Consider the following 13,786-nt stretch of genomic DNA (forward strand, 5'->3'; position numbering starts at 1 on the left):
ATGAATGGAGTTAGGGAACCAGTCCACAAGTGATATCTTTGTCAACTGATGGGTACACACCTGTAAATCGATCCGCCAAGCTCATGAATAAAAGTTATACCCTCAAAATATTCTATATTAGAGAGTTCTGAGCGCCGTAAAATTGGGGAATTGAAGAGATATGGTAGTGACCCTCTAGCCCGGACTTGGGGCTTCCAATTCTGAGCATTTTGGATGCTATTGGGCTCGAAAGTGGCGCTATTTTGCCATGTTGTGGAGGGATCGTTTTTCAAGATGGCTACTTTTCCGCTTTGGGGAAAATAGGGGTCGTCTTCTTTGCGTGAAAATATCTCGAAAAGTCAATGGTCAACCCACCATAAATTGAAAAGAAAATGAAAGATGACACATTGATCATCATTTTTCTGTGCAGCTTGAATACCTGTGAGAGTTTTGAGTATTTTTAAAAGAATTTTGAAGTACGGGCATTTAGCACTAGTGTCTATGGGAGTTTATTTGCAGGTATGCACCCTATAAAGAATCACAAAGATGGCCGTTTCGCGCATGCGCTGTGCCGCGGCAGTGGTCTTTTCAGTGGGCGGAACCTACGGGGAGGGGGAAAAAGTGTTTTAAAGGTATCAACAAGGGTTTTTTGCCGTAACGGATGCTTCCAAATCATAAGGGAGCAGTAGGCTATCACCCGATTACAACAATTGATACTTGAAAAGGGGGGGGGGGGGGCATTTTGAGCTTAAAAGTAGCTGGAACTCAATTTATTGTCGCTGGGGGCGCTCTACAGCTTAGCAGGGGCAAAACAATCACTATTTTCGGGCTTAATATCTACCTCGGATAATATTTTTCTTTCATTTTTTTTCTTCAAAATATTGACTTTGGAGATATTCTGCTTGTCCTGAATGTGATTTTGTGTTAAAATTTAAAAGTTGCCTGCTATTATAGGGTACACACCTGTAAATCGATCCGCCAAGCTCATGAATAAAAGTTATACCCTCAAAATATTCTATATTAGAGAGTTCTGAGCGCCGTAAAATTGGGGAATTGAAGAGATATGGTAGTGACCCTCTAGCCCGGACTTGGGGCTTCCAATTCTGAGCATTTTGGATGCTATTGGGCTCGAAAGTGGCGCTATTTTGCCATGTTGTGGAGGGATCGTTTTTCAAGATGGCTACTTTTCCGCTTTGGGGAAAATAGGGGTCGTCTTCTTTGCGTGAAAATATCTCGAAAAGTCAATGGTCAACCCACCATAAATTGAAAAGAAAATGAAAGATGACACATTGATCATCATTTTTCTGTGCAGCTTGAATACCTGTGAGAGTTTTGAGTATTTTTAAAAGAATTTTGAAGTACGGGCATTTAGCACTAGTGTCTATGGGAGTTTATTTGCAGGTATGCACCCTGATGGCATTTCAGAAGCACTGCCAAAATACACTCAATGCAGACCGATAGAGGGCGCTCTGTCAAAATCTATCACAGTGTTTAGGAGGATTTGCAGGATTGCACTAATGCTACACGCAAGTTGAAGCTTGATAAATTTTAATAAATGTGACATGAATTACCCGGAAAATGGAAGATTTGGGAAGAGTTGAAAGGATTCAAGAGGGATCATAGCGAAACAAAAAATGCCTATTGAGATGAAAAATCAGTTAAGTTCAAACTACTTTAAAAAAAAAAAAAAGGTTCAACGTACGCCAATTTGCATTTCCAGGGCCGTTTACAGGCTTGAGCAGCCAACCAAATATTTCCAGCATAGTGTCCCCTGATCAACAAAACGTGTTCAATCTCCCAAAAACTGCTGAGGCAGAAAATGGCAAATCAACAACCTTCGGTACCATTTTTTTTTTCAATTTAGCATGACTGTTGGTGTGACTGATAAAGCCAAAAAAATATTTGTATTGCTCTCACATGCAAAACATCAAGAGGGTCGGTTGGTTGGGGATTTTTTTTTTTTTGGGGGGTATACATAGTTCACATATAGCCTACCCTTTCTTCTATTCCATTAAGTTGTCATTTCCCCTCTACCAATGTACACGAAACATTTAGGCTATAGATGTACTGCATGCGTCAACTATACTATGTACATGCATACATGCGATACCATACAGTGCATCTATATAAACACATGTATACAATGTTTGCAGTACATCACACCACAAGCACCAAGACTCGGCCTCAGTAACATGTACAAAAATACGGTAAATCCGAACTGTACTACCATTAGGTATGTATGTTTTGTAATGAAATGCAAAATTATGGCATTACAAAGACACAGTAATGAGAAGTTTAAGGCCAAAAAAAAAAGTCGCCGGTTTCTGGTATGCGCGCGCGTCGCCATAGCCATGCACGTCGGCAAATTGAAAAAGTTTTTTTTCAATAAAAGATGATGTCTCAAAACCGCCAAACTTACTGGTTTGACTGGAATCCTGCTGCTGCACAATTTTAACGTGTTTTTAGATGGGGTTATGGTCGAGAATAAGCTTTATGTGGCCTCTCTGGACTCCCATATATTTTGCACTAAATCTAGTCGGGCACCATTTGCAGTCATCAGCCGACATTTGAAGCAAAAAAAGCAGGTAAAAAAAAAAAAAAAGCCGCGTCGCCGCACCACTTTTTGGGCAAGCTCCATACCAGAAACCGGAGACTTTTTTTTTTTGGCCTTAGATATGTATGTTTTGAAATGAAATGCAAAATTATGGCATTACAAAGACACAATAACGAGAAGTTTAAAGATTATTTTAATTTTTTTCAAGAAAAAAACAAAATTGAAAAAAAAAAAAACATCAGAGATTTCGATATTTTTTGGTCGGTCGGAGGAGGGCAACACAACAATTTTTTTTTTGGGGGGGGGGGGCATAATGAAAAGATCTAGCGTGTGTTTCTGCAACCAAGCTTGTTTGCTACTCCCTGCCTTGAACTGATCAATCGCAGGGCACAGACCACAAACAGTCCATAACTCCTGCTTTAAAAAAAATTAAAACCGTGCATTTATTCGAGTCAATAACACCACTGGAAAAAAAACAGCCATGCATGGCCTCTAAACTTAGAACCCCTATAATAGGTTTTCCCTGAAAGATCTCACATCAGATTTAGGCAAAGGCTCACTCCAGCGCATCCCTGATTTCTGAAGTTTGTACCTGCCCAGAAAAAAAACATCACTTACATTGGTGGTGAAAAAGATATTAAATTAGAAAGACAAACTTACCCTCCATTGTTGTATCGGCGGCTGGTGGGCTGGCTTGAGCCGAAGGCATCCTGTCCAAGAAATGAGGAGCTTTGGCGGGTCGGTTGAGAGGAAGGGGTTGGGGACAGGCCCAGACTGCCGCTGGAGGTTGCTGGGTTCTGCAGAAGATAAAGGAATCAGCGATCATTCAATGAATTTCCGGTTTTGCCCTTTACAAATGTTATTTCAAAAACACTGTATACTCAGTGCTGTCCGTGGGCTTGCAAGAAAACCGGCAAAACACTGGTTTCTACGTAGTGATGGATTTGCAGGTTTTAAAACGTTCTTAACAAAAGTGTTTAGGGAGTAGGTTCTGTGCCGATATGGATTCAGTCAGCCTGTGACATGAATGGAGCACACTCACCAGCAGTGTTGGAACATCTCTGGTTCTCTGGGTCTGGTATTCCTCCATGGAGAACTGGTCCGGCCACGTGGAGAAGCCAGGCATCTTCTGCATCTTCCGGACTTCCTCGTTGCTTGGGAAGAGCGTCGGGGGTGATGTGGGAGTCCCGCGTCCATCTGATCCATCCTCGATACTCCAATCTGGTGGGAGCCGCTGCTGCTGTTGCTGTTGCAGGTGGCTGCTAGGACTGCTCCTGAACAACCCAGACGGTTCCTTTATCTGAAGGTCTTCAAAGTTGGAAGGGTAACCTTGGGACTTGTGTTCCGGACCATGCTGGGAGTAGGGGAGATGCTGGGGGCTGCGATAAGGGGTGCTGTCATCGCCTTGGAAGGGGAAATTGGATGAGTTTTTGGCCAGGTCAGATGCGTCAAAGCTCCTGGTGGAGGAGAAAGCACTCTGAAAGGGTTTCTGGACGGGGCTTGGCTGCTTCATGGATGCGAACTGATCTTTGTTTAGACTTGACCCTAGGAATCTCTGGCTTTGGATGTCGCCTTGGCTGGCACTGTGCTGGTTGAGCTGGGACAGTAGAGACAAGCTCTGAGAATCGAGGGAGTTGCCTGTGAGGCTTGATCCGAGCTGCTGTTTCAGGCCGAGGTTGCCATCGCCTGGGTCTGGGGACTGCTGCATCTGCTTCTGCAAGGTGGAGAGGAGCTCCAGGATGTTTTGGTTGAGTGTGTTCTGGTTGATGAACTGCTGGGCCAGGTCTTGGTTGGGCTGGGATGGCTGACCAGAGGGTGCAGAGAAAGAATCTCGTTGTTGCTGCTGCTGCTGCTGCTGCTGCCTTTGAAAGGGATCTGACTTGGCCCCTTGAGGGTGTTGCTGCAGTGGTAAAGCCTGATCTGGATGCTGGATGTAAGGTAGCTGAGCTTGCTGCTGTTGTTGCTGCATTGGATTCTGTCTTCCAACTGGCCCTCTACTTTGGCTGAGGATTTTATTGGCGTTTCCTCCCCAAGTTGGAGACGGGGAAGAATCAGCACTACTGCTAACAGCAGGGCCTTTTGGCCACAGGCCTTGGTTTGCATGAGGGTGCGGTTGGGTTGGCTGTTGGGGTTGAGGTGGGGGTTGCTGATGGCTAAACTCATATCCCGATGCTCCGTCCTGATCTTGGGGCTGCTGCTGCTGCCACATGGGATTGGATTTCTCGCCATGGGGATAGGGTGGCCTCTGGTGCATGGGTGCTCGTGGGAAATTGGGTCGGGGACCTTGAGAAGGTGGCATATGGGGTGGTAGGCCATGTGATGGGGGACCGGAGGAAGGCGGACCTTGCATGGTTGGTGGAGGTCCAGGTGGGTGAGAAGGTTGAGGTCCTTGAGGATGCTGCTGCAGGTTTGGTGGAACACTGTGGGGGTGAGGGGGTGGCCTTTGTGGGTGTGCTGGCCCCTGCTGCAAGTGTGGAGGTTGTACCCCTGGGTGTGGGGGTGGTGGACCAGGCGGGTGGGGTCCCCGGGGAACAGGGGGATAAGGAGGAACGTGGTGACCTGAAGGTGGTGGGGGATGAGGTAGCCCACCTGGGTGCGGGGGAACATGCTGTGGGTATGGTGGGGGGCCATGGGGCTGGTTGGGCCAGGGCGGGGGAGGGTGATGCCGGAGGGGCTGCCCAACCGGGTGCCGGAACCCGCTGCTTGGGGAGTGCGTCGGGGAGTGATATGGGTGCTGTCGGCCCTGGGCCTGGATGGGGGAGTGGATTGGGTTTTGTTCCTGGAGGACCCTGCCATCTGCCGGGCGGTTGTGGGCATTGCCCGGTATTGGGATTGGCTCTGTTGCCTTGCTGGCTGTTTCTGAGACCTTGGACTGACTTGGTCTTGGCAGGATGGCCTGTTGATCAAAAACAAACTAAATGAAAGTATGACACAATGCTAATCTAAACAATTCAACAAAAGCCAATCAGAAGATTGTCACTTTCAAACAAAACATAACCAAGAAGTACAAAGAATTCCTCCAAAGGATGAATCCCTACCTGAATGGCAACACTATGCGTCTTGTTCTCGATGCTTCCGTCACTACCCTTCCGCCCCCCGCCGCTGCCCTTCAGTGCCCCCCGCTCGCCGATGGCCGGCTCAGTGCTACTGTCTCTCTTCTTGGGCCCATCCCTTGCCTTCTTGGCCCCGCCCCTATTGGGGGTAGACCCCTGCGCAGCCTGGATCTGCTGATGCTTGCTCTGTCGTTGTTGTTGCTGCTGCTGCTGATGTGACGTCTTGGACTGCTTTTGTTTTGGATGGTGCAGCCGGCGCGTCTGTTCCTCACCGCTCTGGCTAGTGAAGGTGACCTTTGTGGTGCCCTCGCTTGACGGCTCTGTCTTAAGGTGGCTGAGGGAAAGATTCAACCATTGGTGTGATTAATTCTGGCGAACTTCATGGAAGCAACTGCTAATGTGTATCACACTCGGCTCATACGCTCACACTGAATGTTCACCCAACCAATTGGGTTTTCAAATGGCATCATCAAATATTAAGAATGTGGACGACATGATTCCACCTCAGTATTGGTTTTTAATTGTGTTTTCCAGACTCATCTGTTATAAGGTCCGAGTACAAATGAATAATTAATAGCAGAATACAAAGTCTCTGAAAGATTTCGCATTGGAAAATGAGACACTTTTTTTACACAAATGAGCAATAGGGGGTTTTGAAAACCTTTTTTCATCTCTGTCTTCGGCGTTTTCTCAACTTCTGAATCACTGGGAAGCAAACCAAATTGAAATATTCCAACCTCTGGCCTCATACCACACAACTAAATTTTCCTGAAGTAAAACATGTACCAAAATTTAGCAAGAGTTCCTGAAGTCGGGGGCCTAGAATCTCTTGAGGCCACAGACGAAAACAAAGCTGGGCTCTTGAAAAAAAAACACCAAAAGACGTGTTTGACTTACTCTGGATGTGTCTCTGCTACGAGTCTGCCGTGAGCCAGCAGCCTCTTGGCTCTCTCTGCCCACTGTGTCTCCTTGGTTAGAGATTGCTGGATAGCTGTAAACTCCACAGACCTGTTGCCAAATGATAGTAATATTCATTGCACTGTTCTATAAACTCAACGACGTCAGACTAGATAAGTCCTTACCAAGCTGATTCTGTACTGCCGTGCACATGCATCGTTATTTTCCCAGGTGCCTTGATGTCCAAATTGCGTTTGGAAGTGCACAGATTATACCCACGGTTACTGCACAGCGGTAGATACTGAAGGATTCAGAAATGCTCTTAGCAAAAATGCTACGGGGTTAGCATTAATCTTTACCTTACATGGGCCTGCCAAATAAAATACAATAATATTTACCACTGCCAATTATCTGATTCCGTTTGAAATCAAGTTTCCAAAATGCCCCCACTCTCAGAATTTTGTTTTTGAGGCGGGGATAGCACTGCGATGGTCAATCAACATGGCACTGTGGGCTGAAGGGTCAACAACAGAATTGTCATTTTTTTGGTAAACCTGAAGTTTGGAGTGCTGCGGTGCATATTGCAGCCACTGCCAGAAACACCGGGGCAAACCCCTTCTCTTAGCGATAAGTGTTACTGGGTTCTTTAACGTGCATTACACAACACACGGGACTTACGGCTTTACGTCCCATCAGAAGGACGAAGCAATAATGGTAAAGTGCTTTGCTCAAGAGCACAAGCACCATGTTCCCCGTCAGGATTTGAACACCATAACCACTGGATCACAGCACCCCAGAAGAAAGAAAGACCACAGAAGAAAGCAGCATAACAAGCACAAGTCAATCTTTGAGTGAGCAAAGAACAAAGACTCACCCTTGCGCGTCTTGCAGTGGTAGGAACCCATTCAGGCTGATGTCCTCCGGTAAGGGGACCCGGCTGTGTTTGGGAGAGCTGCTGGCGTCGGTCTGGATGCTGTTCAAGACCCTGGCAAATTTACCCCACAGCCTGGTGGGAGTCAAAATGAATCGTGGAAGCATGTTTGTTATTTTGGGTGGAACTGCACTTTTTGTGAGAGAATGGGAGACTTTTGAGACGTTGGTGGCAGCAGACACACCGGTCCTTTTCAATTGTTTACGTCATGTTTAAGCTAAAGCGCGCATGCTCAATATGACGTAAACAATGGAAAAAGGACCGTGTGTTTGCTGCCACCAACGCCTCAAAAGTCTCCCATTGATACAAAATATTTTTAAATAAACCACAAAGGGGAAACTGACTTAGTGCATCATAATAACTTTAAACTTAAACAAAGTAATTGGCTGGAGCAGGGTTTGAACATACGACCTCCAGATTACCATTCCAGTGCTCTACCCACTGAGCCGTCCAGCCCTATGTGGGCGGTTCCTCATTTGGCAATGTCAACATAGGCTGTAAAGCTTAGTTGGTAGAGCACTGGAAAAGTAAGGTCGCAGGTTCAAACCCTACTCAATTTCTTTATTCAACTTTAAAATAACATTTTTACTTACAAAATTCACAACAAGGTAACAAGATAAGATTTGGTAGCTTACACTGATTTGGCCGACATGAACGGATCTTGGAAGAGACTTGGCTGCTGGACCAGCCAATCCAGGAGAACCTTGACTGCTGGTAGTCCGCACCACTGCAGCGGCTTACCGTCAGTCTTGCCGGGTGTGTAATGCAACATCAGTTGCAAGAGGGTAACTAGACGCAACACAAAATGAAAGTAAACAGTTACACATCTCACTGGTTGCAAAAACCTATGATAGAAATCATGTCAACCCTAACCCTCAAGGGTATTTTGGCTAGAAACCCTGCCAAACATAGCAACATGCAACACTTGTGTAAGTGATTGCTAGCTGATTTTGCAGGATTGAGGCAGTGGTCAACCCTCCAAGGAACACATTTAAGAAAATTTTGGAGGATTGAGGCTGTATGCAATTATTTACATGGAGGCAGTTGGAGGATTTTGCAAAAATGCCCAGGGGGTTGGAGTTAATAAATGGTACCCTAAGGTGCATTTTTAGGCTTGCATTAAAAAAAAAAATGAACGAGCCCTTTAAAATTAAGTTGGTGAAGGGGATACCACTCACTTGTCAGGCCAAACACCAGATTCCACGTCCTAGTCTCGTCAGCAGCGTAACACCCATCCTGGACGGCAGCCTGGCCATCCCCCTGGCTCCCCTTGACTGTCTCAGCCTGCGACGATGTAACACCGCCCTCTAGAGTTTCCAGTTGGCGCAGGCAAACGCAGTGCAGAGCGAAAAGGTTGATGGAGGCAATCTGGACCAGCTGCTGGGCCGTCAGGGTCTCCTGGGCCAGGTGGCTACGGAAGTTCTCCTCCAGCTTCTCCTTGATGGCTGAGGCAATCTGCAGGTCTGGGGACGGGGTTGGAAGAGAGAAACTAAGCAACTTAATTGATGTCTTGAGATTTTGCTCATTTTTCGTCTTGTGATTTGCTTGTAGTGTGACGGAATTGCCCAAATCAACCACAAAAGGTAGGCTTGGGAAATTTAACTAAAAACGTGACACAGTTTGAATGCAACTGCGGCCTTGATCATATTAGGTGCTGACTGACACCCAATCTTATGATCACAACTGTACTCGGTTCACACAACATTCAGTGACCAACAAGGCACATTTCTGATGGAATCGACACACATAAAAAGAGTGTCCATGATCAAAGTACTATTACCCAGTTTTTAGAATATGCAGGGAGATACCAGAGGCTCAAATTGAGTCAAGATGTCAATGAGATCAAGAGCTCATCTTGATTTAAAATGAACAGAGGTCGCGACTCCAGCCAACTGCTATTTAGCCTCATTCAAATCAAGTTCATTCGATTCCAATTCACAAATAACCTGCAGGAAAGTGATGAATATACCCCAAGGAAGACAGAGAGGACATACCTTGGTCTCCTGCTGCTAGGTAGACGATGGCGTGGAACTTGATGAAGAAATGAATCAACTCAATCTCCTTCATCTTGAACAGCTTCACCTCATCTCTGAAAGGAGATGAATAGTGAGAGGGTGGAGAACAACCAAGCAAGTGAACAGTATACAAATAAAACATGGTTTGAGGGTTGATATTAGCTTCACCTCGGGAATTTTGTTTGTCAATTTCAAATACCGAGGGGAGCTAAAATAAGCCATGAAAAAAACCCAAATGTTATTTGTTTTACTATACCTCATGCATATCAACAAAAACTTTTTCGAATTACGAATTAGTTTTTTCTGCAAAACATGTGTGTTGTGCATTTGCCACCATCTTTTCATGTAGGTCTCCGGCTCTGCGCAAGTGGCGCACTACCGCTGTGTGCCACTTCCGTGATTGCTTCGTAAAGTGCATGTGTAGTAGACTAGCGCACGGGTAACTCGTGGTTGGAATGGGGAGTTGAGTGGATGTTTACGACCCAGTGTGATACAACCTCAGCAGTGAATAATAATTGTGGTCAAAGAACTTTTCTAGGAGGGAAAAAATTCAAGCAACTTGTATCTTGATATAAAATGAAATTTTTGCCAAAGAGGACATCACCGCTACACTTGTCCCACCAGATTTCTAGAAGGTACTTAACCAGTTCTCAGTGTTGAACCCATGTGCATGGTACGTGGGTTTGAACACCGACGGGGAACATGGTGCTTGTGTTCTTGGGCAAGACACTTTACCACTCTTGGTTGTGAGGGAAGAGACCAGATTGTGTTGACTTTGAGCTGCTGTAGAAAAATAGTCTCATTGCCTGATGAACGGGGGGTAATAAGTAGCGCTTTGTATCCTTTGGCAAAGGCGCTTTTTTAAATAACCACAAACAGGACCCTTGGGAGACACTTAAGTTATAAGTTATTAAGTCATAAGTTATACCTTTTGGAGACATGTGGAATTAGGGAGACGTTTCCCTAATGCCTCAGCCCCTATTTAGAGGCAACATTTTACCGTCACAAATAGGCTTCATAGATTGCTTGTGGTTCAATTAGTAAAAATACCAACATTTGTGGGGGTAGGATAAGGTAAAATTGGGGTAAGGGTCACTAAAGTTGAACAAAAATTTTTGCATAAGTTTATGGGAATAATTGTTATTGAACGTGACGTGACGCACCTGTCAACCAGCTTGGAGAAGGTAGTCTGCAGGTTAGTGGCCGCGGCAGGGAAGGGATGCTTGACAGCTATACTCCTGATGTAGTAGAAGGTCATGGCCAGCTGGTCACCCTTGGAAGCGGCAACGATGGCCAGCTGGTTGTAGGGCTGACCGTTGGAGGGAACCAGGTGGGCTGCCTGCAGGTAGTAGCTCTCCGATTGGTTGGTCTCGTTGCGGTAGCGAGCTGGGAGGTGGGGTTGTTGGGGAGGCAGGCAGAATGATAGTAATATTCATGTCAAAAAGACTGGGCAGTAATTGGGGCCAAACTTCACGGCTCTGCTTTAGCGAATTCCACGCTAAGGCCACACAAAAAAATAAGTCAGTCTCTGGTCAGCGCGCGCGTTGATTTTAAGCATGCGCGTCGATCTTTTTTTTCCCCAAAATATTCCGCGGTAGCTCCAACAGCGCCCTCTATTTCCGCACCTCCTCAATTTTTTTTTACCAAAGAGCACCAAGGAATGGGAAATTGCACCAAGGCAAATGATCGAAAGCACCAAGGCAAATGATGGAGGACACCAATGTACATGAGGACACCAAAAAAGCAAAATAGTACCCCACCTTGTCTGTACAATCCAAGCTTGAAGAAAAAAATAAGAAGCCGCGTAGCCGCGTCAATTCCGAAACTTTGGTCTGACCAGAGACCGAATATTTTTTTTTTTTGGCCTAATGTAAATTTTATTTCCTGGGTTAGAAAGGATTTTTTCCTTGTGCGTACGTGTTCACGCTATTAAAAATGATTTTGTACTTAGAATTTCTGCGCATGGGCTGTCAGCATAGAATATGATTGCAGGAGTACAGAATTTCATGGTAAGCAGAGTCTGGGCTCTGGATGTTTTCTGTTTTTGAGATTACAGCACAATGAATGCCCAAGTGCATGACAGTCTTGTAAACTACAGCAGGTATATTATCAGGCTGACTATATGTCATCCGCAGTACATTTTTGGCATACCAAATCTTCAATTATGTATCCAATTATTTAATTTATATATTCATTTATTCAGATTGGTTTTATTTACATTCCTGACTCACAGCCAACAGATGAACTGCACATCATTTTACCAGCAGAAGTAATAAATATAATAATAATACTGGAGTCTTATATATAGCACACGCATCTACCAACAAATTAGGTACTCAAGGCGCTGGAAATTATGAAGTAATTATTAGAGGTAACATCAATTTTGGACTACTGCATGGAAAAATACTAAAAGTCCAAGAATTATAAAGATGAGATATTTAATCGCGGTACCTGTGTCTGTATCGGATTAAAACCGGCAAGCCAACCCTACAAGGCTTGGTGGTCGAGAGGTCAGGATGTCTGTACTAGTGAGCAGAGGTCATGGGTTCGAGTCCCACCCGAGTAAGCTTGTGAATTTGGTCTAGCAAACTCTCGGACGTTGAGTTTACAGTACTGATGAAGTCATGTCAGTAAAAAGGCAAAACCTAACACATAAAAAAAAAATGTGTTGATTTTGGGGAGTAAATATGAAACTACTCACCAAGGTCCCCCAGATGAACGAGGCAGTGCTGGCAGATGTAGAGAACGGACGCGTATGCCGGAGTGGCCACCTTGTGCTGGCCGACACTGGCAGGCAGAATCAGTTCCGAGGCCATGCCGAGGCGGGGCGCCCTCACGCAGCAGGGAATGTCCAGCTGGAAGGAACTACACAACTCATGTAGCAGCTGGGTTAGAGGAGACAATGAAAAAATCATGTTATCTTTTGACATTCAGTCAAATAGGGAAAGAGTTTCGGAAATGTATATTACAAAATAAATGGTTAAAGGAAATGCAAATGCCTCGCACTAATGGTGCTTGTGTTCTTGGGCAAGACACTTTACTACAATTGCCACTCGCCAACAGGGAGTTTAATGGGTACCTGTGAGGACAGAGACTAGATTGCCCTCATCTGGAGCTGCTGAGGGTCTCATGGCCTGATAAACAGGGGTAATAATTGTGAAGTGCTTTGTGACTTTGGAATAAAGTGCTATATAGAGTACTAAAGTGTGACGTCATTTAGAAAATGTGGTGCAAACGAATGGAGTACGCGCGCGTGTTGGTTCACAGGCTGAATGTCTTTTACACACATTTTGTGCGCGTGATGTATTCACTTTGGTACTCTGTAAGCATTGCATTATGATTGTTATTACAAAACTATCTAGAAATCTACAAACATAATTCTGCACAACTGTTCCCCCTCGGATCCTATCCTCTACAATAAAGTCTTCCCGCCTAGTTTGTAGCCATACTTGCACAATTCTGCCAACAGTACCTGTAAGTAGAAACCACTGCCACTGTCCAGGAAAAGGGTCAACATGGCTTGAACTTCACTACGTTTGGGATTCTGCAACGATGAGGAAATAACACTGGTTATTTACATTATGGGAAATGCTACCTTTGGTAGACATTCCCATTGACTTGTGCACACAAAAAAATCTGAACTTTAGTAACACTTAAAGCTATAGTCCATCATTTGCAGCCAATTGAAAAGTAACTGGCGTAATTACTGTTGAAAAACAAACTTGGTTGAAAGATAGTAAGGGAACTAAACTCCCTGTGAAATTATTCCTTCTGGGAAGCTGTCATTTTGAAGTAATCAACGAAAGAAGAAGAAAATTTAAATTAGTAGTTCGTTTTGTTATTCAGCGCAGCGCGCACAAGTATTGGAACGACGCACACGCGCGCGCGGTTGTTATAATTCGTCGGATCAGTGCGCGACGCCGCGTATAGCTGCAATTCAAAACAATTCAAAACATGATTCGGTAACTTTTGATTTGAAATTGAGATCTTAGAATGCTGCTTTTCTCGGAATGTACAGCTGAAGCTTAGCTGAAACTTCATCAGGTTAGTTGCTCAGTATCCTTCATTAGATTTTGAACACTTTTGTTGCTTCAAACGAACAAAATGCACTAATTACAAATGATGGACTATAGCTTTAACCCTAACCTAAACTTAACCAACCCTCGCCATACTTTATAAATTTGGGTTCTGCATCATGCGGAATGGATTTAAGCTATTTTGGACAGGATTTAAAACGTTAGGAAGACATTCAAATGTCTCCCTAATTTACCCTGTCTCACTAAGGTACAACATTTTTTTTGCAAATGGGCCTAATGGGCCATTTGCGAGATTTTATAGACAAAGACATCTGTTTTAA

At 44.8% G+C, this 13,786-nt stretch overlaps 1 protein-coding gene across 1 annotated transcript in view; it reads right to left on the reverse strand.

Annotated features, from left to right (window-relative positions):
- The window catches only part of LOC119734403 (protein SMG7-like), a 42,171-nt gene that overhangs the window by 23,457 nt on the left and 4,928 nt on the right, over positions 1-13,786 (reverse strand). The window contains exons 4-14 of the mRNA XM_038207901.1: positions 12,902-12,973; positions 12,131-12,314; positions 10,593-10,815; positions 9,409-9,503; positions 8,593-8,877; positions 8,050-8,203; positions 7,358-7,489; positions 6,484-6,594; positions 5,572-5,920; positions 3,576-5,429; positions 3,194-3,330 (exon numbers count right to left, since the gene is read on the reverse strand). Of these exons, the coding sequence (XP_038063829.1) occupies positions 3,194-3,330; positions 3,576-5,429; positions 5,572-5,920; positions 6,484-6,594; positions 7,358-7,489; positions 8,050-8,203; positions 8,593-8,877; positions 9,409-9,503; positions 10,593-10,815; positions 12,131-12,314; positions 12,902-12,973 (3,596 nt within the window). The remainder of the gene's footprint in view (positions 1-3,193; positions 3,331-3,575; positions 5,430-5,571; positions 5,921-6,483; positions 6,595-7,357; positions 7,490-8,049; positions 8,204-8,592; positions 8,878-9,408; positions 9,504-10,592; positions 10,816-12,130; positions 12,315-12,901; positions 12,974-13,786) is intronic.

This window comes from Patiria miniata, unplaced genomic scaffold, assembly GCF_015706575.1.
Source record: "Patiria miniata isolate m_02_andy unplaced genomic scaffold, ASM1570657v1 HiC_scaffold_27, whole genome shotgun sequence".
In the NCBI taxonomy this organism is placed as follows: domain Eukaryota; kingdom Metazoa; phylum Echinodermata; class Asteroidea; order Valvatida; family Asterinidae; genus Patiria; species Patiria miniata.